Source organism: Cyclopterus lumpus, chromosome 24, assembly GCF_009769545.1.
Source record: "Cyclopterus lumpus isolate fCycLum1 chromosome 24, fCycLum1.pri, whole genome shotgun sequence".
NCBI lineage: Eukaryota > Metazoa > Chordata > Actinopteri > Perciformes > Cyclopteridae > Cyclopterus > Cyclopterus lumpus.
This window is the reverse complement of record NC_046989.1, coordinates 133,723-159,849: the sequence shown is the minus strand read 5'-3', so window position 1 is coordinate 159,849 and position 26,127 is coordinate 133,723. Positions and strand designations below refer to the sequence as shown.

The following is a 26,127-nucleotide window of genomic DNA, read 5'->3' as shown; positions in this document are numbered from 1 at the left end:
CTGTTGTCTCTCTTGTCTGTCTCACTGTCGTCCCTCTTGTCTGTCTCACTGTCGTCTCTCTTGTCTGTCTCACTGTCGTCCCTCTTGTCTGTCTCACTGTCGTCTCTCTTGTCTGTCTCACTGTCGTCTCTCTTGTCTGTCTGAAATTATAACTGTTTTTACGGAGACAAGCCACTGAGATAAGCCACGCCCCCCCACATTTATATAAACATATATGTGTGTATATATATATATATATATAAACACATATACATATATGTATATATATATATATATACATATATATATATATATATATATATATATATATATATATAAACACATATACATATATATATATATATATATACACACACACACACATGTATTTATGTGGGCTGAACTGATGTGATTATGTGTCTTATGGATCAATAAAGAACCAACCACCTCATTAAGTAGCAAAGACTCAATTAATTTACACATTATTTATTATTTATTTTTAAACATTATTATTTATACATTCACACTGAACGGAAATATAAGCCCCGCCCATGCTGCGTTCTGTGGGCGGAGACAAAGGAAGTGCTCATCTCTGTGACCAATGAGATTGACTGGTCCTGTTGTCACGTTGACAGCATCTCTCTTCAGGCAGGAAACAGCGTTTTTGTTTCAAAGTAAAAGTCTTCAGTTCTTCCACCGGATTTGCTGAAAGAGAAGAAGAAGAAAAAAACATGACTGGTCACATGATGACTGGTCACATGATGACTGGTCACATGATGACAGGTGACATGATGACTGGTCACATGATGACTGGTCACATGATGACTGGTCACATGAGACAGGTGACATGATGACAGGTGACATGATGACAGGTCACATGAGACAGGTGACATGATGACAGGTGACATGATGACTGGTCACATGATGACAGGTCACATGAGACAGGTGACATGATGACTGGTCACATGATGACTGGTCACATGATGACTGGTCACATGAGACAGGTCACATGAGACAGGTGACATGATGACAGGTGACATGATGACTGGTCACATGAGACAGGTGACATGATGACAGGTGACATGATGACAGGTGACATGATGACTGGTCACATGAGACAGGTCACATGAGACAGGTGACATGATGACAGGTGACATGATGACAGGTGACATGATGACTGGTCACATGATGACTGGTCACATGATGACTGGTCACATGAGACAGGTGACATGATGACAGGTGACATGATGACAGGTCACATGAGACAGGTGACATGATGACAGGTGACATGATGACTGGTCACATGATGACAGGTGACATGAGACAAGTGACATGATGACTGGTCACATGATGACAGGTCACTTCTAGCCCCCTCCTCACCAGGTTGTTGAGCAGCTCATCAATCTTCCTCTCCTCCCCGGACCCTCTCTCCACCTTTCCCCGGTATCCGAGCAGCTGCTGCCGGTCCTTCAGGTCCCGGTACGTCTGATTGGCCCAGAGACATGCCAGTCATCATGACATCACATCATTAATTATGCAGAGATGGTTTCAATGATTCATTTAAATATCATCCAATCACAGAGCAGCATTAATATCAACTGTCTCACATTGATGACGATGTCGTGACATTTATGTTTCTGAGCCAAAGTGATCCTGAGCTCCGCATCATCAACCAGCGCCACGTAGTCCTGCAACACCTTGCAATCAAAGGACACACCTGTCAATCACTTCCACCTGTCAATCAAACACCCTCACAACACCCGTTTATATCTTTTTTTGGTGGTGATGTTAGTTTGGCCCCGCCCTCCTCACCTGTGTGGGGGCGGAATTCTTTTGCAGGATGTCAACCACTCGTTGGAAGCCGAGCGGGGATTTCTTCCTGGTGAAGCCGAGCCAGTTCCTGCTGGTGAACAGGGCGTCCACGTCCGACCACGCCTTCAGCTTCGCCCGCGCCCCCAAAGCTGTCACAAAGAACTGCTTCTCTGAGATCTGGGGTCAAAGGTCAAGGAGGTCAGAAACCGAGGCACGACGTTTACCTGTAATGTGGTGAAACAACGTCTCCTCACACCTTGAAGGTCTGACGGATGTTCAACGGACTGCTGAAAGTTCCCTGCAAACAGAAAGAGAACAGGCTCAATTAAACTGGTTTAAATAATCTGGTTCAGTTAAGCAGCAGTAGGACATCTGGTTTAGTTAAACTCAGACTAACCTCTGACTCGCTGTAGTGGTAGAGGCAGCAGTAGGACATCTGGTTTAGTTAAACTCAGACTAACCTCTGACTCGCTGTAGAGGCAGCAGTAGGACATCTGGTTTAGTTAAACTCAGACTAACCTCTGACTCGCTGTAGTGGTAGAGGCAGCAGTAGGACATCTGGTTTAGTTAAACTCAGACTAACCTCTGACTCGCTGTAGAGGCAGCAGTAGGACATCTGGTTTAGTTAAACTCAGACTAACCTCTGACTCGCTGTAGTGGTAGAGGCAGCAGTAGGACATCTGGTTTAGTTAAACTCAGACTAACCTCTGACTCGCTGTAGTGGTGAAGGCAGCAGTAGGACATCTGGTTTAGTTAAACTCAGACTAACCTCTGACTCGCTGTAGTGGTAGAGGCAGCAGTAGGACATCTGGTTTAGTTAAACTCAGACTAACATCTGACTCGCTGTAGAGGCAGCAGTAGGACATCTGGTTTAGTTAAACTCAGACTAACCTCTGACTCGCTGTAGTGGTAGAGGCAGCAGTAGGACATCTGGTTTAGTTAAACTCAGACTAACCTCTGACTCGCTGTAGAGGCAGCAGTAGGACATCTGGTTTAGTTAAACTCAGACTAACCTCTGACTCGCTGTAGTGGTAGAGGCAGCAGTAGGACATCTGGTTTAGTTAAACTCAGACTAACCTCTGACTCGCTGTAGTGGTGGAGGCAGCAGTAGGACATCTGGTTTAGTTAAACTCAGACTAACCTCTGACTCGCTGTAGTGGTAGAGGCAGCAGTAGGACATCTGGTTTAGTTAAACTCAGACTAACCTCTGACTCGCTGTAGTGGTAGAGGAAGCAGTAGGACATCTGGTTTAGTTAAACTCAGACTAACCTCTGACTCGCTGTAGTGGTAGAGGCAGCAGTAGGACATCTGGTTTAGTTAAACTCAGACTAACCTCTGACTCGCTGTAGAGGCAGCAGTAGGACATCTGGTTTAGTTAAACTCAGACTAACCTCTGACTCGCTGTAGAGGCAGCAGTAGGACATCTGGTTTAGTTAAACTCAGACTAACCTCTGACTCGCTGTAGTGGTAGAGGCAGCAGTAGGACATCTGGTTTAGTTAAACTCAGACTAACCTCTGACTCGCTGTAGTGGTAGAGGCAGCAGTAGGACATCTGGTTTAGTTAAACTCAGACTAACCTCTGACTCGCTGTAGTGGTAGAGGCAGCAGTAGGACATCTGGTTTAGTTAAACTCAGACTAACCTCTGACTCGCTGTAGAGGCAGCAGTAGGACATCTGGTTTAGTTAAACTCAGACTAACCTCTGACTCGCTGTAGTGGTAGAGGCAGCAGTAGGACATCTGGTTTAGTTAAACTCAGACTAACCTCTGACTCGCTGTAGAGGCAGCAGTAGGACATCTGGTTTAGTTAAACTCAGACTAACCTCTGACTCGCTGTAGTGGTAGAGGCAGCAGTAGGACATCTGGTTTAGTTAAACTCAGACTAACCTCTGACTCGCTGTAGAGGCAGCAGTAGGACATCTGGTTTAGTTAAACTCAGACTAACCTCTGACTCGCTGTAGTGGTAGAGGCAGCAGTAGGACATCTGGTTTAGTTAAACTCAGACTAACCTCTGACTCGCTGTAGTGGTAGAGGCAGCAGTAGGACATCTGGTTTAGTTAAACTCAGACTAACCTCTGACTCGCTGTAGTGGTAGAGGCAGCAGTAGGACATCTGGTTTAGTTAAACTCAGACTAACCTCTGACTCGCTGTAGTGGTAGAGGCAGCAGTAGGACATCTGGTTTAGTTAAACTCAGACTAACCTCTGACTCGCTGTAGTGGTAGAGGCAGCAGTAGGACATCTGGTTTAGTTAAACTCAGACTAACCTCTGACTCGCTGTAGTGGTGGAGGCAGCAGTAGGACATCTGGTTTAGTTAAACTCAGACTAACCTCTGACTCGCTGTAGTGGTGGAGGCAGCAGTAGGACATCTGGTTTAGTTAAACTCAGACTAACCTCTGACTCGCTGTAGTGGTGGAGGCAGCAGTAGGACATCTGGTTTAGTTAAACTCAGACTAACCTCTGACTCGCTGTAGTGGTGGAGGCAGCAGTAGGACATCTGGTTTAGTTAAACTCAGACTAACCTCTGACTCGCTGTAGTGGTAGAGGCAGCAGTAGGACATCTGGTTTAGTTAAACTCAGACTAACCTCTGACTCGCTGTAGTGGTAGAGGCAGCAGTAGGACATCTGGTTTAGTTAAACTCAGACTAACCTCTGACTCGCTGTAGAGGCAGCAGTAGGACATCTGGTTTAGTTAAACTCAGACTAACCTCTGACTCGCTGTAGTGGTAGAGGCAGCAGTAGGACATCTGGTTTAGTTAAACTCAGACTAACCTCTGACTCGCTGTAGAGGCAGCAGTAGGACATCTGGTTTAGTTAAACTCAGACTAACCTCTGACTCGCTGTAGTGGTGGAGGCAGCAGTAGGACATCTGGTTTAGTTAAACTCAGACTAACCTCTGACTCGCTGTAGTGGTAGAGGCAGCAGTAGGACATCTGGTTTAGTTAAACTCAGACTAACCTCTGACTCGCTGTAGTGGTAGAGGCAGCAGTAGGACATCTGGTTTAGTTAAACTCAGACTAACCTCTGACTCGCTGTAGTGGTGGAGGCAGCAGTAGGACATCTGGTTTAGTTAAACTCAGACTAACCTCTGACTCGCTGTAGTGGTGGAGGCAGCAGTAGGACATCTGGTTTAGTTAAACTCAGACTAACCTCTGACTCGCTGTAGTGGTGGAGGCAGCAGTAGGACATCTGGTTTAGTTAAACTCAGACTAACCTCTGACTCGCTGTAGTGGTGGAGGCAGCAGTAGGACATCTGGTTTAGTTAAACTCAGACTAACCTCTGACTCGCTGTAGTGGTAGAGGCAGCAGTAGGACATCTGGTTTAGTTAAACTGAGACTAACCTCTGACTCGCTGTAGTGGTAGAGGCAGCAGTAGGACATCTGGTTTAGTTAAACTCAGACTAACCTCTGACTCGCTGTAGTGGTGGAGGCAGCAGTAGGACATCTGGTTTAGTTAAACTCAGACTAACCTCTGACTCGCTGTAGTGGTGGAGGCAGCAGTAGGACATCTGGGTTAGTTAAACTCAGACTAACCTCTGACTCGCTGTAGTGGTGGAGGCAGCAGTAGGACATCTGGTTTAGTTAAACTCAGACTAACCTCTGACTCGCTGTAGTGGTAGAGGCAGCAGTAGGACATCTGGTTTAGTTAAACTCAGACTAACCTCTGACTCGCTGTAGTGGTGGAGGCAGCAGTAGGACATCTGGTTTAGTTAAACTCAGACTAACCTCTGACTCGCTGTAGTGGTGGAGGCAGCAGTAGGACATCTGGTTTAGTTAAACTCAGACTAACCTCTGACTCGCTGTAGAGGCAGCAGTAGGACATCTGGTTTAGTTAAACTCAGACTAACCTCTGACTCGCTGTAGTGGTAGAGGCAGCAGTAGGACATCTGGTTTAGTTAAACTCAGACTAACCTCTGACTCGCTGTAGTGGTAGAGGCAGCAGTAGGACAGTGTTGTGATCAGCGGCATGTTGAGGATCAAAGCTCTTTCCACCTTCTCGCCGCGTTCTGCCCGTCGGTCGGTCGTCTGGCAACAATGCAGACAGAATAAACTTGAGTAAACTGGTCAACTATTTGAAGGCCTTAAACCAGTAAACACTGGTTTAATTCTGGTTTAACACTCTCCATTACTGGTTTGAGACTGGGTGAAACTGGTTTGGTGTGTTCCTTACCTCGATGATAACTTGTCTTTCCATCAGAGTGTAGTGATCCTGTACATGAGAAGAGTCTTCTGGGGAAAATGGAAGACTGGAAACAAACAAACAAACAAATCAACAAACAGCTGCAGAGACTTGCTGCTGTTGGTGATGTTACTGATGACATCATCATGCCATGACAAACCTTTATGTGCTTTACATTTGAACAAAATGTATCAAAGTATATTAGGTAAAGTTCATCATTTTAGAGTATTTGTATATATGTCAAAGTAAATTTTTATTTGTATATGTGGTAACGTATTTGTATACTTCACTCACCTGAGGCAGCTCTTCAGGAAGTCCCGCCTCTTGTTTTCATCAGCAATGCTCAGGTGTTCTTTATACTGCAACAGCTGGAAACAGAAGCAGGTGAGACATGTGTACCTCTGATACTTTAGTACTAGAACTGTGTACCTCTGATACTTTAGTACTAGAACTGTGTACCTCTGATACTTTAGTACTAGAACTGTGTACCTCTGATACTTTAGTACTAGAACTGTGTACCTCTGATACTTTAGTACTAGAACTGTGTACCTCTGATACTTTAGTACTAGAACTGTGTACTGCTGATACTTTAGTACTAGAACTGTGTACTGCTGATACTTTAGTACTAGAACTGTGTACTGCTGATACTTTAGTACTAGAACTGTGTACCTCTGATACTTTAGTACTAGAACTACTAGAACTGTGTACCTCTGATACTTTAGTACTAGAACTGTGTACCTCTGATACTTTAGTACTAGAACTGTGTACCTCTGATACTTTAGTACTAGAACTGTGTACCTCTGATACTTTAGTACTAGAACTGTGTACCTCTGATACTTTAGTACTAGAACTGTGTACCTCTGATACTTTAGTACTAGAACTGTGTACTGCTGATACTTTAGTACTAGAACTGTGTACCGCTGATACTTTAGTACTAGAACTGTGTACCTCTGATACTTTAGTACTAGAACTGTGTACCTCTGATACTTTAGTACTAGAACTGTGTACCTCTGATACTTTAGTACTAGAACTGTGTACCTCTGATACTTTAGTACTAGAACTGTGTACCTCTGATACTTTAGTACTAGAACTGTGTACCTCTGATACTTTAGTACTAGAACTACTAGAACTGTGTACCTCTGATACTTTAGTACTAGAACTGTGTACCTCTGATACTTTAGTACTAGAACTGTGTACCTCTGATACTTTAGTACTAGAACTGTGTACCTCTGATACTTTAGTACTAGAACTGTGTACCTCTGATACTTTAGTACTAGAACTACTAGAACTGTGTACCTCTGATACTTTAGTACTAGAACTGTGTACCTCTGATACTTTAGTACTAGAACTGTGTACCTCTGATACTTTAGTACTAGAACTGTGTACCTCTGATACTTTAGTACTAGAACTGTGTACCTCTGATACTTTAGTACTAGAACTGTGTACTGCTGATACTTTAGTACTAGAACTGTGTACCGCTGATACTTTAGTACTAGAACTGTGTACCTCTGATACTTTAGTACTAGAACTGTGTACTGCTGATACTTTAGTACTAGAACTGTGTACTGCTGATACTTTAGTACTAGAACTGTGTACCTCTGATACTTTAGTACTAGAACTGTGTACCTCTGATACTTTAGTACTAGAACTACTAGAACTGTGTACCTCTGATACTTTAGTACTAGAACTGTGTACCTCTGATACTTTAGTACTAGAACTGTGTACCTCTGATACTTTAGTACTAGAACTACTAGAACTGTGTACCTCTGATACTTTAGTACTAGAACTGTGTACCTCTGATACTTTAGTACTAGAACTGTGTACCTCTGATACTTTAGTACTAGAACTGTGTACCTCTGATACTTTAGTACTAGAACTGTGTACTGCTGATACTTTAGTACTAGAACTGTGTACCTCTGATACTTTAGTACTAGAACTGTGTACCTCTGATACTTTAGTACTAGAACTGTGTACCTCTGATACTTTAGTACTAGAACTGTGTACTGCTGATACTTTAGTACTAGAACTGTGTACTGCTGATACTTTAGTACTAGAACTGTGTACTGCTGATACTTTAGTACTAGAACTGTGTACTGCTGATACTTTAGTACTAGAACTGTGTACCTCTGATACTTTAGTACTAGAACTGTGTACTGCTGATACTTTAGTACTAGAACTGTGTACTGCTGATACTTTAGTACTAGAACTGTGTACCTCTGATACTTTAGTACTAGAACTGTGTACCTCTGATACTTTAGTACTAGAACTGTGTACCTCTGATACTTTAGTACTAGAACTGTGTACCTCTGATACTTTAGTACTAGAACTGTGTACTGCTGATACTTTAGTACTAGAACTGTGTACTGCTGATACTTTAGTACTAGAACTGTGTACTGCTGATACTTTAGTACTAGAACTGTGTACTGCTGATACTTTAGTACTAGAACTGTGTACCTCTGATACTTTAGTACTAGAACTGTGTACCTCTGATACTTTAGTACTAGAACTGTGTACTGCTGATACTTTAGTACTAGAACTGTGTACTGCTGATACTTTAGTACTAGAACTGTGTACTGCTGATACTTTAGTACTAGAACTGTGTACTGCTGATACTTTAGTACTAGAACTGTGTACCTCTGATACTTTAGTACTAGAACTGTGTACTGCTGATACTTTAGTACTAGAACTGTGTACTGCTGATACTTTAGTACTAGAACTGTGTACTGCTGATACTTTAGTACTAGAACTGTGTACCTCTGATACTTTAGTACTAGAACTGTGTACTGCTGATACTTTAGTACTAGAACTGTGTACCTCTGATACTTTAGTACTAGAACTGTGTACTGCTGATACTTTAGTACTAGAACTGTGTACTGCTGATACTTTAGTACTAGAACTGTGTACTGCTGATACTTTAGTACTAGAACTGTGTACTGCTGATACTTTAGTACTAGAACTGTGTACTGCTGATACTTTAGTACTAGAACTGTGTACTGCTGATACTTTAGTACTAGAACTGTGTACTGCTGATACTTTAGTACTAGAACTGTGTACTGCTGATACTTTAGTACTAGAACTGTGTACCTCTGATACTTTAGTACTAGAACTGTGTACTGCTGATACTTTAGTACTAGAACTGTGTACTGCTGATACTTTAGTACTAGAACTGTGTACTGCTGATACTTTAGTACTAGAACTGTGTACCTCTGATACTTTAGTACTAGAACTGTGTACTGCTGATACTTTAGTACTAGAACTGTGTACCTCTGATACTTTAGTACTAGAACTGTGTACTGCTGATACTTTAGTACTAGAACTGTGTACTGCTGATACTTTAGTACTAGAACTGTGTACTGCTGATACTTTAGTACTAGAACTGTGTACTGCTGATACTTTAGTACTAGAACTGTGTACTGCTGATACTTTAGTACTAGAACTGTGTACTGCTGATGTGTTGTACGTACTGCCACGTCCTCCGTCCTGCCAAGAGCTCTGAGGAGGACCAGAAGAAGAAAGCACATCAGATGAATACTGCACATGGACATCACACCAGGTGAGTCCAGGTGTTCACAGACACAGGTTCAGGTGAGAGTACCTGAGCAGCTCCAGCAGCAGCCTCTGGTCTCTGGTTTCAGTCAGATAGTGGATCAAATGACTCAGAGCCGTTTGTCTGGGCTCCAGCTCCCGAAACAAGACCTCTAAGCAGGAAAACAGTCAATAACACCAGGTCTGATCCAAAACCAGGTCTGATCCAAAACCAGGTCTGATCCAAAACCAGATCTGTCTGATCCAGGACCAGGCCGAACTGATCCAGGACCAGCACAGACTGATCCAGAATCTGAACCAACAGGCTCACCTTTACTCAGAGTCCTCTTTAAATAAATTAAAACCTGAAAGAAACAAGCAGCATGAGGTCAGTAACTTGAAGTGATGAAGGTTTTTTAAACGGTCGAGGATCCAAATGAATGAAGTTACAGCCGTGATGACGTTTCCATCGTGAGCAGCGACGCAGGAATCCAGCAGCAGCAGCTTGTCCTGAAGAGAGCGGAACTTCTCCAGAGACACGACCTGCACACACGGTATGTATTAGTACACACACGGTATGTATTAGTACACACACGCTGTGTATTAGTACACACACGGTATGTATTAGTACACACACGGTATGTATTAGTACACACACGCTGTGTATTAGTACACACACGGTATGTATTAGTACACACACGGTATGTATTAGTACACACACGCTGTGTATTAGTACACACACGGTATGTATTAGTACACACACGCTGTGTATTAGTACACACACGGTATGTATTAGTACACACACGGTATGTATTAGTACACACACGCTGTGTATTAGTACACACACGGTGTATTAGTACACATACGCTGTGTATTAGTACACACACGGTATGTATTAGTACACACACGCTGTGTATTAGTACACACACGGTATGTATTAGTACACACACGGTATGTATTAGTACACACACGCTGTGTATTAGTACACATACGGTATGTATTAGTACACACACGGTATGTATTAGTACACACACGGTATGTATTAGTACACACACGGTATGTATTAGTACACACACGGTATGTATTAGTACACACACGCTGTGTATTAGTACACATACGGTATGTATTAGTACACACACGGTATGTATTAGTACACACACGCTGTGTATTAGTACACATACGCTGTGTATTAGTACACACACGGTATGTATTAGTACACACACGCTGTGTATTAGTACACACACGGTATGTATTAGTACACACACGCTGTGTATTAGTACACACACGGTATGTATTAGTACACACACGCTGTGTATTAGTACACACACGGTATGTATTAGTACACACACGCTGTGTATTAGTACACACACGGTATGTATTAGTACACACACGGTATGTATTAGTACACACACGCTGTGTATTAGTACACATACGCTGTGTATTAGTACACACACGGTATGTATTAGTACACACACGCTGTGTATTAGTACACACACGGTATGTATTAGTACACACACGCTGTGTATTAGTACACACACGGTATGTATTAGTACACACACGCTGTGTATTAGTACACACACGGTATGTATTAGTACACACACGCTGTGTATTAGTACACACACGGTGTATTAGTACACATACGCTGTGTATTAGTACACACACGCTGTGTATTAGTACACACACGGTATGTATTAGTACACACACGCTGTGTATTAGTACACACACGGTATGTATTAGTACACACACGCTGTGTATTAGTACACACACGGTATGTATTAGTACACACACGGTATGTATTAGTACACACACGGTATGTATTAGTACACACACGCTGTGTATTAGTACACACACGGTATGTATTAGTACACACACGCTGTGTATTAGTACACACACGGTGTATTAGTACACATACGCTGTGTATTAGTACACACACGGTATGTATTAGTACACACACGCTGTGTATTAGTACACACACGGTATGTATTAGTACACACACGCTGTGTATTAGTACACACATGCTGTGTATTAGTACACACACGGTATGTATTAGTACACACACGCTGTGTATTAGTACACACACGCTGTGTATTAGTACACACATACTACCTGTGAGTTACTGAGACGCTGTTAAAAACATGTGTATTAGTACACACTAACACTAGCTCTGTGATACTACTAATGTGATACTACCTCTGTGATTATTATTTTTTTTTTTAACCTTTATTTAGCCAGGCAAAACAACCTCTGTTATACTACCCTGTGATACTACCTCTGTTATACTACCCTGTGATACTACCTCTGTTATACTACCCTGTGATACTACCTCTGTTATACTACCCTGTGATACTACCTCTGTTATACTACCCTGTGATACTACCTCTGTTATACTACCCTGTGATACTACCTCTGTTATACTACCCTGTGATACTACCTCTGTTATACTACCCTGTTATACTACCTCTGTTATACTACCCTGTGATACTACCTCTGTTATACTACCCTGTGATACTACCTCTGTTATACTACCCTGTGATACTACCTCTGTTATACTACCCTGTTATACTACCTCTGTTATACTACCCTGTGATACTACCTCTGTTATACTACCCTGTGATACTACCTCTGTTATACTACCCTGTGATACTACCCTGTGATACTACCTCTGTGATACTACCTCTGTTATACTACCCTGTGATACTACCCTGTGATACTACCTCTGTGATACTACCTCTGTTATACTACCCTGTGATACTACCTCTGTGATACTACCTCTGTTATACTACCCTGTGATACTACCTCTGTTATACTACCCTGTGATACTACCTCTGTGATACTACCTCTGTTATACTACCCTGTGATACTACCCTGTGATACTACCTCTGTGATACTACCCTGTGATACTACCCTGTGATACTACCTCTGTGATACTACCTCTGTTATACTACCCTGTGATACTACCTCTGTTATACTACCCTGTGGTACTACCTCTGTTATACTACCCTGTGATACTACCTCTGTTATACTACCCTGTGATACTACCTCTGTTATACTACCCTGTGATACTACCCTGTGATACTACCTCTGTGATACTACCTCTGTTATACTACCCTGTGATACTACCCTGTGATACTACCTCTGTGATACTACCTCTGTTATACTACCCTGTGATACTACCTCTGTTATACTACCCTGTGATACTACCTCTGTGATACTACCTCTGTTATACTACCCTGTGATACTACCTCTGTTATACTACCCTGTGATACTACCTCTGTGATACTACCTCTGTTATACTACCCTGTGATACTACCCTGTGATACTACCTCTGTGATACTACCCTGTGATACTACCCTGTGATACTACCTCTGTGATACTACCTCTGTTATACTACCCTGTGATACTACCTCTGTTATACTACCCTGTGATACTACCTCTGTTATACTACCCTGTTATACTACCTCTGTTATACTACCCTGTGATACTACCTCTCAGGTGGCTTACCTTTCCCTGCTGCATTCTGTGGACCGTTTCTTCAGGTGACCAATCACTGACATAATCCTGATCACAACATGATGACATCATTAATACACTAGAACCTGATAAACTTCTTCTTCAGTCTTTAATCAGACCATCAGTCTTTAGTCAGACCATCAGTCTTTAGTCAGACCATCAGTCACATCATCAGTCTTTAGTCAGACCATCAGTCTTTAGTCAGATCATCGGTCTTTAGTCAGATCATCAGTCTTTAGTCAGATCATCAGTCTTTAGTCAGATAATCGGTCTTTAGTCAGATCATCGGTCTTTAGTCAGATCATCAGTCTTTAGTCAGAGCATCGGTCTTTAGTCACATCATCAGTCTTTAGTCAGATCATCAGTCTTTAGTCAGATCATCAGTCTTTAGTCAGATCATCAGTCTTTAGTCAGATCATCAGTCAGATCATCGGTCTTTAGTCAGACCATCAGTCTTTAGTCAGACCATCAGTCACATCTTCAGTCTTTAATCAGATCATCAGTCAGATCATCAGTCTTTAGTCAGAGCATCAGTCTTTAGTCAGATCATCGGTCTTTAGTCAGATCATCGGTCTTTAGTCAGATCATCAGTCTTTAGTCAGACCATCAGTCAGATCATCAGTCTTTAGTCAGAGCATCAGTCTTTAGTCAGATCATCGGTCTTTAGTCAGATCATCAGTCTTTAGTCAGATCATCAGTCTTTAGTCAGACCATCAGTCACATCATCAGTCTTTAGTCAGAGCATCAGTCTTTAGTCAGACCATCAGTCAGATCATCAGTCTTTAGTCAGACCATCAGTCTTTAGTCAGACCATCAGTCAGATCATCAGTCTTTAGTCAGACCATCAGTCACATCATCAGTCTTTAGTCAGAGCATCAGTCTTTAGTCAGACCATCAGTCAGATCATCAGTCTTTAGTCAGACCATCAGTCAGATCATCAGTCTTTAGTCAGACCATCAGTCAGATCATCAGTCTTTAGTCAGACCATCAGTCACATCATCAGTCTTTAGTCAGAGCATCAGTCTTTAGTCAGACCATCAGTCAGATCATCAGTCTTTAGTCAGACCATCAGTCTTTAGTCAGACCATCAGTCAGATCATCAGTCTTTAGTCAGACCATCAGTCTTTAGTCAGACCATCAGTCAGATCATCAGTCTTTAGTCAGATCATCAGTCTTTTGTCAGATCATCAGTCTTTTGTCAGACCATCAGTCTTTAGTCAGATCATCAGTCAGATCATCAGTCTTTAGTCAGACCATCAGTCTTTAGTCAGACCATCAGTCAGATCATCAGTCTTTTGTCAGACCATCAGTCTTTAGTCAGATCATCAGTCTTTTGTCAGACCATCAGTCTTTAGTCAGATCATCAGTCTTTTGTCAGACCATCAGTCTTTAGTCAGACCATCAGTCTTTTGTCAGACCATCAGTCTTTTGTCAGACCATCAGTCTTTAGTCAGATCATCAGTCTTTAGTCAGATCATCAGTCTTTTGTCAGACCATCAGTCTTTAGTCAGACCATCAGTCTTTTGTCAGACCATCAGTCTTTAGTCAGATCATCAGTCTTTTGTCAGACCATCAGTCTTTTGTCAGACCATCAGTCTTTAGTCAGATCATCAGTCTTTAGTCAGACCATCAGTCACATCATCAGTCTTTAGTCACATCATCAGTCTTTAGTCAGACCATCAGTCTTTAATTTGTGTTACCTTGTATTCAGATTTGGGTTTTCGGAGTTCTGGAGCGTAAAGTCTGACAGACGAGTCGCTGAACGCTAAAACATAGAAACAACATCAGTCACTCATCCATTCATTCAATCGTCCTTTACGTCACTCATTCATTCACTCACTGAATCCCTCCCACCCTAAATCACTCGCACACCTTCAATCCAGTCACACACACACAAATCCATTCATCCATCCCTCACTAATCCATTCACTCACCCACTCATTCACTCTCACAATAATCCATTCACTCACTCCCTTCCTCCATAAATCACTCACCAATCCATTCACTCCCTCCCTCCCTACTAAGCCATTCACTCACACAATCACACATCCATTCACTTACTCACTCTCTCACTAATCCATTTACTCACTCCACCCTCCGTCAGTCACACACTCACTCACCCACTGACTCACTCACCCATTGACTCACTCACGACACTCATTCACACACTCATTAGAACATGAGTTTAGACTCACAGTCCGTGAACGACTGGAAGTTTCCTCCTTTAGTTTTTCCTGCAGAGAAACAGATTTAACCTTCAGTGCGTTTCAGTTATGTTCCTGGTTCACCTGTCAGGCTTACCTTTCCATCTGTCTCACCTTTGAACAGCGAGCTCAGAGAGTATCCTGAGTGACTCTTGCTGATTGTCACTGTGTTGATTTTGGGGAAGGCGGGCTCTCTTTCTGCTCTCTGATTGGACGCTGCCGTCTCACTGACCGACCAGGAATTACCTGAGGAGACACAGGACAGTGATCCTAACCCTGCACCCAATCACGTCACACAATACTAAACATTTGTTTTAATAACCACAGTAATGTCTTACTGCTGACAGGCTCTCCGTTCCAGCTGACCTTTTCCACCTCTTCTTTATCATCGTCTTCCTCCACCAGGCAGCGAATGCTGTTCACCGTTCGCTTCGACTCTTTTAACTGAAGAACACAAACACAAGTCCTGGTGTCTCAGTACGCCGCAGGGCCGCGTCTCCGTACACCCACGTCTGGAGAGATAGTCTTAAAACATATAAGAAGGCTCTCCGTAATGCCAGAGCAGCCCGTTACTCATCAGTAATATAGAAAAATAAGAACAACCCCAGGGTTCTCTTTAGCACTGTAGCCAGGCTGACAGAGAGCCACAGCTCTGTGGAGCTGTGTATTCCTATAGACCTCAGTAGTAGTAGTAGTAGTAGTAGTAGTAGTAGTAGTAGTAGTAGTAGTAGTAGTAGTAGTAGTAGTAGTAGTAGTAGTAGTAGTAGTAGTAGTAGTAGTAGTAGCGACTGTGGGTCAGTGGTTAGCATGCCCGTCTTTCAATCAGGGGGTTTGCGGTTCAATCCCCGCCCTAGTCGATATGTCCTTGAGCAAGACACTTAACCCTGCATTGTTCCCTGCATTACCTAATGTAATGTAGTAGTAGTAGCAGCTCTGTGGAGCCGTGTATTCCTATAGACCTCAGTAGTAATGACTTCATGAACTTCTTCAATGAAAAGATTTGAACTATTAGAGGCAAGATTGATGATCTCTTGCCCTCAACTACTGCCGATCTGTCGACGAGGCTGCTTAAAGACGTGTTGCCTTTAATTGGCACCTCTCTGTTGGATATTGTTAATGTGTCTTTGCTAACAGGCCATGTACCACATTCCTTCAAAGTAGCTGTAATTAAACCTCTCCTGAAGAAGCCCACTCTTAATCCAGAGGTGTTGGCTAACTACAGACCGATCTCTAACCTTCCCTTCCTCTCTAAGATCCTTGAGAAAGTAGTCGCAAATCAGTTGTGTGACTTTCTACATCAGAATAGTTTATTTGAGGAGTTTCAGTCAGGATTTAGAAAACACCACAGCACAGAGACAGCACTGGTGAAAATTACAAATTACCTCCTAAAGCATCAGATAAAGGACTCATCTCTGTACTGGTCTTGTTAGACCTTAATGCTGATAAAGGACTCATCTCTGTACTGGTCTTGTTAGACCTTAGTGCTGATAAAGGACTCATCTCTGTACTTGTTTTCTTAGACCTTAGTTACATTACATTACATGTCATTTAGCTGACGCTTTTATCCAAAGCGACTAACAATAAGTGCATTAAACCATGAGTCCAAACTTAGAACAACAAGAATCAAGCAAGTACAATTTCTTCAATAACGTTAAACTACAGAGTACTATCAGTAAGAGACATTTAAGTGCTACTAAAGTGCTAAACAACAAAGTGCTATCGGTAAGGGACATTTAAGTGCTACTAGAGTGCTACTACCTTCCCTATTCAAGGTATAGTCGAAAAAGATGTGTTTTTAGTTTGCGACGGAAGATGTAGAGACTTTCTGCTGTCCTGATGTCAATGGGGAGCTCGTTCCACCAATGAGGAGCCAGCACAGCAAACAGTCGTGATTTTGTTGAGTGTTTAGCTCGAAGTGAAGGAGCTACAAGCCGATTGGCAGAAGCCGAGCAAAGTGAACGGGCTGGGGTGTACGGTTAGACCATGTCCTGGATGTAGACAGGACCCGATCTGTTCGCAGCACGGTACGCAAGTACCAATGTTTTGAAGCGGATGCGGGCGGCCACCGGTAACCAGTGAAGGTCGCGGAGGACCGGAGTAGTAGTGCTGCGTTCGACACCATTGATCATGACATCCTATTACAGAGACTGGATCAGTCGATTGGCATTTCAGGTACCGCACTAAGTTGGTTTAAATCCTATTTATCAGATCAATCTCAATTTGTATTTGTAAACGATGAAGCCTCAATGACCACCAACGTTAATCACGGAGTTCCACAAGGTTCTGTGCTTGGTTCTATATCCTTCCTTTAGGCAATATTATCATGCAACACTCCATAAACGTTCATTGTTATGCAGATGATACTCAATTATATCTATCGATCAAACCAGAGAAGACCAACCAGCTCACTAAACTTCAAGATGTCTTAAAGACATAAAAACATGGATGACCTGCAACTTCCTGATGTTAAACTCAGACAAAACTGAAGTTATTTTACTGGCCCTGAACACCTCAGAGATCAATTATCTGGTGATGTGGTTTCTGTAGATGGCATTGCCCTGGCATCCAACACCACTGTAAAGAATCTCGGCATTATCTTTGATCAATCACATTACTACTGTATTTGCTGCGCTGCACTGGCTCCCTGTGAAATCAAGAATCACATTTAAAATTCTTCTCCTCACCTACAAAGCCTTGATTGGTGATGCACCATCATATCTTAAGGAGCTTGTAGTACCATATTGCCCCACTAGAGAGCTGCGCTCACTAAATGCGGGGCTACTTGTGGTTCCTAGAGTCCTAAAAAGTAGGATGGGAGCCAGAGCCTTCAGTTATCAAGCTCCTCTTTTATGGAACCAGCTTCCACTTTCAGTCCAGGAGGCAGACACAGTCACCTCATTCAAGAATAGACTTAAGACTTTCCTCTTTAATAGTGCTTATAGTTAGGGCTGAATCAGGTTTGCCCTGGTCCAGCCCCTTGATATGCTGCTATAGGCTGCTGGGGGATGTTTTAGGATACACTGAGCACCTATCTCCTCTTCTCTCTCTACTTATGGGCAAATTCACGTCTCTTCATCGCAGCACTACTCATTACTAACTCTGCTTCCTCCCCGGAGTCTTGCCTTCTCGTCTCATAGGGTCCATTGGACCTAGCTGTGTCTGAAGCTGGTCCTGGGTCTTGATCCCTTGCCCCTGCTTCCAGTCCCTGGCCTCCTTCTCCTTTCTTTTGCGATGCCTCTGTGGCCCTGCTGATGCCCCCCCCCTCCTCTCTACCTCCTTCTGTTTCATGGATTGTGGAGGTCTGGATCATGGTCCATGCCTACTACTCATTATTCATAATTTCTGTCATATTCGTTGAATGTTTATGTAACTTTTTTCATTCTGAACACATGACATCTATTCTTCTGTCCATCTGGGGAGAGGGATCCTCCTCTGTTGCTCTCCTGAAGGGTTCTTCCCTTTTCTCCCTGTGAAATGATGTTTTCTATTTTTGGGGAGTTTTTCCTGATCTGATATGAGGTCAAAGGTCAGGGATGTTGTATGTGTTCAGATTGTAAAGCCCTCTGAGGGGAGTTTGTAGTTGTGGCCTATACAAAATGAACTGAATTGAACTGCAATAAGACTGTATAATAAATCACATCTGGCCAGATCCTCCTCAAATTAAACAACATAAATAACCCATGCACCGCTTCACTTTATATACACTGTATACATTTTATTTTTTTTTATTTTCTATATTATTTAAATTCTTAAATGTAATATGCCCTGCTATTTTATTTTATTGTAAACATGATTGCTGCTGCTACAAAGAAATTTCCCCCTGGGGATGAATAACGTAGATCTAATCTAATTTAATGTTCTCCTGTATCAGTAATGTTCTCCTGTATCAGGAATGTTCTCCTGTATTAGGAGGGTTCTCCTGTATCAGTAATGTTCTCCTGTATCAGTACTGTTCTCCTTTCTGTATCAGTAATGTTCTCCTGTATCAGGAATGTTCTCCTGTATCAGTACTGTTCTCCTGTATCAGGAATGTTCTCCTGTATTAGGAGTGTTCTCCTTTATCAGTAATGTTCTCCTTCCTGTATCAGTAATGCTCTCCTGTATCAGGAATGTTCTCCTGTATTAGGAGGGTTCTCCTGTATCAGTAATGTTCTCCTGTATCAGTACTGTTCTCCTTTCTGTATCAGTAATGTTCTCCTGTATCAGGAATGTTCTCCTGTATCAGTACTGTTCTCCTGTATCAGGAATGTTCTCCTGTATCAGGAGGGTTCTCCTGTATCAGTAATGTTCTCCTTTCTGTATCAGTAATGTTCTCCTGTATCTGGAGTGTTCTCCTGTATCAGTAATGTTCTCCTTTCTGTATCAGTAATGTTCTACTGTATCAGGAATGTTGTCCTGTATCAGGAATGTATCATGAATGTTCTCCTGTATCAATAATGTTCTCCTGTATCTTGAGTGTTCTTCTGCATCAGTAATGATATCCTGTATCAGGAATGTTCTCCTGTATCAGTAATGTTCTCCTGCATCAGGAATGTTCTCCTGTATCAGGAATGTTCTCCTGTATCAGGAATGTTCTCCTGTATCAATAATGTTCTCCTGCATCAGTAATGATCTCCTGTATCAGGAATGTTCTCCTGTATCAGTACTGTTCTCCTGCATCAGTAATGATCTCCTGTATCAATAATGTTCTCCTGTATCTTGAGTGTTCTCCTGCATCAGTAATGTTCTCCTGTATCTTGAATGTTCTCCTGTATCAGTAATGTTCTCCTGTATCAGTACTTTTCTCCTGTATCAGGAATGTTCTCCTGTATCAGTAATGTTAATGTTCTCCTGTATCATGAATGTTCTCCTGTATCAGGAATGTTAATGTTCTCCTGTATCATGAATGTTCTCCTGTATCAGCAATGTTCTCCTTTCTGTATCAGTAATGTTCTCCTGTATCTGGAGTGTTCTCCTGTATCAGTAATGTTAATGTTCTCCTGTATCATGAAGGTTCTCCTGTATCATGAATGTTCTCCTGTATCAGTAATGTTCTCCTGTATCAGTAATGTTCTCCTGCATCAGGAATGTTCTCCTGTATCAGTACTTTTCTCCTGTATCAGGAATGTTCTCCTGTATCAGTACTTTTCTCCTGTATCAGGAATGTTCTCCTGTATCAGGAGGGTTCTCCTGCATCAGGAATGTTCTCCTGTATCAGGAATGATCTCCTGTATCAGGAGGGTTCTCCTGTATCATGAATGTTCTCCTGTATCAGTACTGTTCTCCTGCATCAGTAATGATCTCCTGTATCAGTAATGTTCTCCTGCATCAGGAATGTTCTCCTGTATCAGGAATGTTCTCCTGTATCAGTAATGTTCTCCTGTATCTGGAGTGTTCTCCATCAGGAATGTTCTCCTGCATCAGTAATGTTCTCCTGTATCAGTACTTTTCTCCTGTATCAGTAATGTTCTCCTGTATCAGTACTTTTCTCCTGCATCAGTAATGATCTCCTGTATCAGTAATGTTCTCCTGTATCTGGAGTGTTCTCCTCCATCAGGAATGTTCTCCTCCATCAGGAATGTTCTCCTGTATCAGGAATGTTCTCCTGTATCAGTAATGATCTCCTGCATCAGGAATGTTCTCCTGTATCTGGAGTGTTCTCCGGCATCAGTAATGTTCTCCTGTATCAGTAATGTTCTCCTGTATCAGGAATGTTCTCCTCCCTGTATCTGGAGTGTTCTCCTGTATCTGGAGTGTTCTCCTGCATCAGTAATGTTCTCCTGTATCAGTAATGTTCTCCTGTATCTGGAGTGTTCTCCTCCATCAGGAATGTTCTTCTGCATCAGTAATGTTCTCCTGTATCAGGAATGTTCTCCTGTATCTGGAATGTTCTCCTGTATCAGGAATGTTCTCCTGTATCAGTAATGATCTCCTGCATCAGGAATGTTCTCCTGTATCTGGAGTGTTCTCCGGCATCAGTAATGTTCTCCTGTATCAGTAATGTTCTCCTGTATCTGGAATGTTCTCCTGTATCAGTAATGTTCTCCTGTATCAGGAATGTTCTCCTCCCTGTATCTGGAGTGTTCTCCTGTATCTGGAGTGTTCTCCTGCATCAGTAATGTTCTCCTGTATTAGTAATGTTCTCCTGTATCTGGAATGTTCTCCTGTATCTGGAATGTTCTCCTGTATCTGGAGTGTTCTCCTGTATCTGGAATGTTCTCCTGCATCAGGAATGTTCTTCTGCATCAGTAATGATCTCATGTATCAGTACTTTTCTCCTGTATCAGTAATGTTCTCCTGTATCAGGAATGTTCTCCTGTATCAGGAATGTTCTCCTGTATCAGTACTTTTCTCCTGCATCAGTAATGATCTCCTGTATCAGGAGTGTTCTCCTGTATCTGGAGTGTTCTCCTCCATCAGGAATGTTCTCCTGTATCAGGAATGTTCTCCTGTATCAGTACTTTTCTCCTGTATCAGTAATGATCTCCTGTATCAGTAATGATCTCCTGTATCAGTAATGTTCTCCTGTATCTGGAGTGTTCTCCTCCATCAGGAATGTTCTCCTGCATCAGTAATGTTCTCCTGTATCAGGAATGTTCTCCTCTATCAGTAATGATCTCCTGCATCAGGAATGTTCTCCTGTATCAGTAATGTTCTCCTGTATCAGTAATGTTCTCCTGTATCTGGAATGTTCTCCTGTATCAGGAATGTTCTCCTGTATCAGGAATGTTCTCCTCCCTGTATCTGGAGTGTTCTCCTGTATCTGGAATGTTCTCCTGCATCAGGAATGTTCTCCTGCATCAGGAATGTTCTCCTGTATCAGGAATGTTCTCCTCCCTGTATCTGGAGTGTTCTCCTGTATCTGGAGTGTTCTCCTGTATCAGTAATGTTTTCCTGTATCAGGAATGTTCTCCTCCCTGTATCTGGAGTGTTCTCCTGTATCTGGAGTGTTATCCTGCATCAGTAATGTTCTCCTGTATCAGTAATGTTCTCCTGTATCTGGAATGTTCTTCTGTATCTGGAGTGTTCTCCTGCATCAGTAATGTTCTCCTGTATCAGTAATGTTCTCCTGCATCAGTAATGTTCTCCTGTATCAGTAATGTTCTCCTGTATCAGTAATGTTCTCCTGTATCTGGAATGTTCTCCTGCATCAGTAATGTTCTCCTGTATCAGTAATGTTCTCCTGCATCTGGAATGTTCTCCTGCATCTGGAATGTTCTCCTGTATCTGGAATGTTCTCCTGTATCTGGAGTGTTCTCCTGTATCAGGAATGTTCTCCTGCATCAGTAATGTTCTCCTGTATCTGGAATGTTCTCCTGCATCAGTAGTGTTGTCCTGTATCAGTAATGTTCTCCTGTATCTGGAATGTTCTCCTGCATCAGGAATGTTCTCCTGTATCTGGAATGTTCTCCTGTATCTGGAATGTTCTCCTGCATCAGGAATGTTCTCCTGTATCAGTAATGTTCTCCTGCATCAGGAATGTTCTCCTGTATCTGTAATGTTCTCCTGTATCTGGAATGTTCTCCTGCATCAGGAATGTTCTCCTGTATCAGTAATGTTCTCCTGTATCTGGAATGTTCTCCTGCATCAGGAATGTTCTCCTGTATCTGTAATGTTCTCCTGTATCTGGAATGTTCTCCTGCATCAGGAATGTTCTCCTGTATCAGGAATGTTCTCCTGCATCAGGAATGTTCTCCTGTATCTGTAATGTTCTCCTGTATCTGGAATGTTCTCCTGCATCAGGAATGTTCTCCTGTATCTGTAATGTTCTCCTGTATCAGGAATGTTCTCCTGTATCTGTAATGTTCTCCTGTATCTGGAATGTTCTCCTGCATCAGGAATGTTCTCCTGTATCAGGAATGTTCTCCTGCATCAGGAATGTTCTCCTGTATCTGTAATGTTCTCCTGTATCTGGAGTGTTCTCCTGCATCAGGAATGTTCTCCTGTATCAGGAATGTTCTCCTGCATCAGGAATGTTCTCCTGTATCTGTAATGTTCTCCTGTATCTGGAATGTTCTCCTGTATCTGGAATGTTCTCCTGCATCAGGAATGTTCTCCTGTATCTGACCGAACGTGCTCCATATGGAACATACTTTCGCCGTGCTTCAGTAACCCTGTACAGGTCTGTGTAGATTTGGGTCTTACTGTGCTAAACTCGTCATCTTCATCATCGAAGGTGAAGGCTTTAAACTTGGAGCTGTTCCAGTAGTCTTCCTCGTCTGCTTTACTCTTCATCATCTGGACAAACAAAGTAAAGAATATTTGAACTGTCAACACGAAGAAGAAGACTACAGCTGACAGGACACGGTCATAGCCAGTGCAGAATGAAGACTGCCCCCTCAGATGAAGGTGGACTGAATGCAGTTGGTTTGAATGTGAGGGAGGAGCTCTGTAACTCCTGAACCAGCTACCAACTGTGAGTTAGGGTTAAGGGGTTAAGGGGTTAGGGTTAGATAGGGTTAAGGGGTTAGGGTTAGGGGGCTAGGGTTAGGGTTAAGGGGTTAGGGTTAAGGGGTTAAGGTTAAGGGGTTAGGGATAGATCCAGGTAATACTGTTGAAAACCTAACCCAACTGTAAGGGACATGACCTGCACATCTGGCTCACTGATAGGGCGCAGAAATGCTGACAACCGTGTGTATTCTGTGTATATCCTGAGTGTATTCTGTGTATATCTGAGTGTATTCTGTTTATATCTTAGTGTATTCTGTGTATATCTGAGTGTATTCTGTGTATATCTTAGTGTATTCTGTGTATATCTGAGTGTATTCTGTGTATATCTTAGTGTATTCTGTGTATATCTGAGTGTATTCTGTGTATATCTTAGTGTATTCTGTGTATATTCTGAGTATATCTTAGTGTATTCTGTGTATATCTTAGTGTATTCTGTGTATATCTTAGCGTATTCTGTGTATATCCTGAGTGTATTCTGTGTATATTCTGAGTATATCTTAGTGTATTCTGTGTATATCTGAGTGTATTCTGTGTATATCTTAGTGTATTCTGTGTATATCTTAGTGTATTCTGTGTATATCCTGAGTGTATTCTGTGTATATTCTGAGTATATCTTAGTGTATTCTGTGTATATCTGAGTGTATTCTGTGTATATCTGAGTGTATTCTGTGTATATCTTAGTGTATTCTGTGTATATGTATATCTTAGTGTATTCTGTGTATATCTTAGTGTATTCTGTGTATATCTTAGTGTATTCTGTGTATATCTTAGTGTATTCTGTGTATATGTATATCTTAGTGTATTCTGTGTATATCTTAGTGTATTCTGTGTATATGTATATCTTAGTGTATTCTGTGTATATGTGTATATGTATATCTTAGTGTATTCTGTGTATATCTTAGTGTATTCTGTGTATATCTTAGTGTATTCTGTGTATATGTATATCTTAGTGTATTCTGTGTATATCTTAGTGTATTCTGTGTATATGTATATCTTAGTGTATTCTGTGTATATGTGTATATGTATATCTTAGTGTATTCTGTGTATATGTGTATATGTATATCTTAGTGTATTCTGTGTATATCTTAGTGTATTCTGTGTATATCTTAGTGTATTCTGTGTATCTGTGTATATGTATATCTTAGTGTATTCTGTGTATATCTTAGTGTATTCTGTGTATATGTATATCTTAGTGTATTCTGTGTATATCTTAGTGTATTCTGTGTATCTGTGTATATGTATATCTTAGTGTATTCTGTGTATATGTGTATATGTATATCTTAGTGTATTCTGTGTATATCTTAGTGTATTCTGTGTATATGTATATCTTAGTGTATTCTGTGTATATCTTAGTGTATTCTGTGTATATGTATATCTTAGTGTATTCTGTGTATATGTGTATATGTATATCTTAGTGTATTCTGTGTATATGTATATCTTAGTGTATTCTGTGTATATGTGTATATGTATATCTTAGTGTATTCTGTGTGTATGTATATCTTAGTGTATTCTGTGTATATGTGTATCTTAGTGTATTCTGTGTATATGTATATCTTAGTGTATTCTGTGTATATCTTAGTGTATTCTGTGTATATCTTAGTGTATTCTGTGTATCTGTGTATATGTATATCTTAGTGTATTCTGTGTATATCTTAGTGTATTCTGTGTATATGTATATCTTAGTGTATTCTGTGTATATCTTAGTGTATTCTGTGTATCTGTGTATATGTATATCTTAGTGTATTCTGTGTATATCTTAGTGTATTCTGTGTATATCTTAGTGTATTCTGTGTATATGTATATCTTAGTGTATTCTGTGTATATCTTAGTGTATTCTGTGTATATGTATATCTTAGTGTATTCTGTGTATATCTTAGTGTATTCTGTGTATATCTTAGTGTATTCTGTGTATCTGTGTATATGTATATCTTAGTGTATTCTGTGTATATCTTAGTGTATTCTGTGTATATGTATATCTTAGTGTATTCTGTGTATATCTTAGTGTATTCTGTGTATATCTTAGTGTATTCTGTGTATCTGTGTATATGTATATCTTAGTGTATTCTGTGTATATCTTAGTGTATTCTGTGTATATGTATATCCTGAGTGTATTCTGTGTATCCTGTGTCCCAGCTGGAGAGGTAGCTGGTTAGCATGCTAGCAGTCTAATAAATACACCGAGTTTTAACCGGAAGTAACTGTTGACAAACGGCAGGAACAGAACACATACTCACGCGGACAAAGAACGAGCTCTTTGATCCAACCGATATTTGTTTAAAAGCGATAATCGATCAGAATCAATTAGCAGTGTTTACCTTCAGCTGCTACTCTTCTTCGGTGGCCGCGTGAAGGCTGCTGGGAGTTGTCGTCAAAATCAAACAGCGGAAGTGATCAACGGAAAACTCCGGTTTCAATTTAAAGTATATTTATCGGAGCAAAATATGAAGAGACGTTTTTATGACGTAAAACTAATGAAATATGAACAATTTA

The 26,127-nt window shown here is 41.4% G+C and overlaps 1 protein-coding gene across 2 annotated transcripts; it reads right to left on the bottom strand.

The window, feature by feature from the left end:
• Positions 1–449: 449 nt before the first annotated feature.
• Positions 450–26,059, bottom strand: vipas39 (VPS33B interacting protein, apical-basolateral polarity regulator, spe-39 homolog). Of its 2 annotated transcripts, none has more exons than XM_034527422.1 (19): positions 25,953–26,059; positions 23,332–23,424; positions 15,546–15,651; positions 15,322–15,453; positions 15,199–15,237; positions 14,704–14,768; positions 12,995–13,051; positions 9,944–10,036; positions 9,825–9,858; positions 9,564–9,666; positions 9,433–9,460; positions 6,263–6,336; positions 5,960–6,035; positions 5,701–5,814; positions 2,048–2,089; positions 1,792–1,968; positions 1,587–1,676; positions 1,360–1,464; positions 450–684 (listed from the first exon to the last, which is right to left on the bottom strand). In XM_034527422.1, exons 2-19 carry the CDS (start codon positions 23,422–23,424, stop codon positions 664–666), a joined length of 1,449 nt encoding a protein of 482 aa, XP_034383313.1. In that variant the 5' UTR covers positions 25,953–26,059; the 3' UTR covers positions 450–663. The 2 variants fall into 2 exon arrangements, with proteins under 2 accessions (XP_034383313.1, XP_034383314.1); XM_034527423.1 differs by having other exon boundaries at positions 25,872–25,992.
• Between the last annotated feature and the right edge of the window lie 68 nt (positions 26,060–26,127).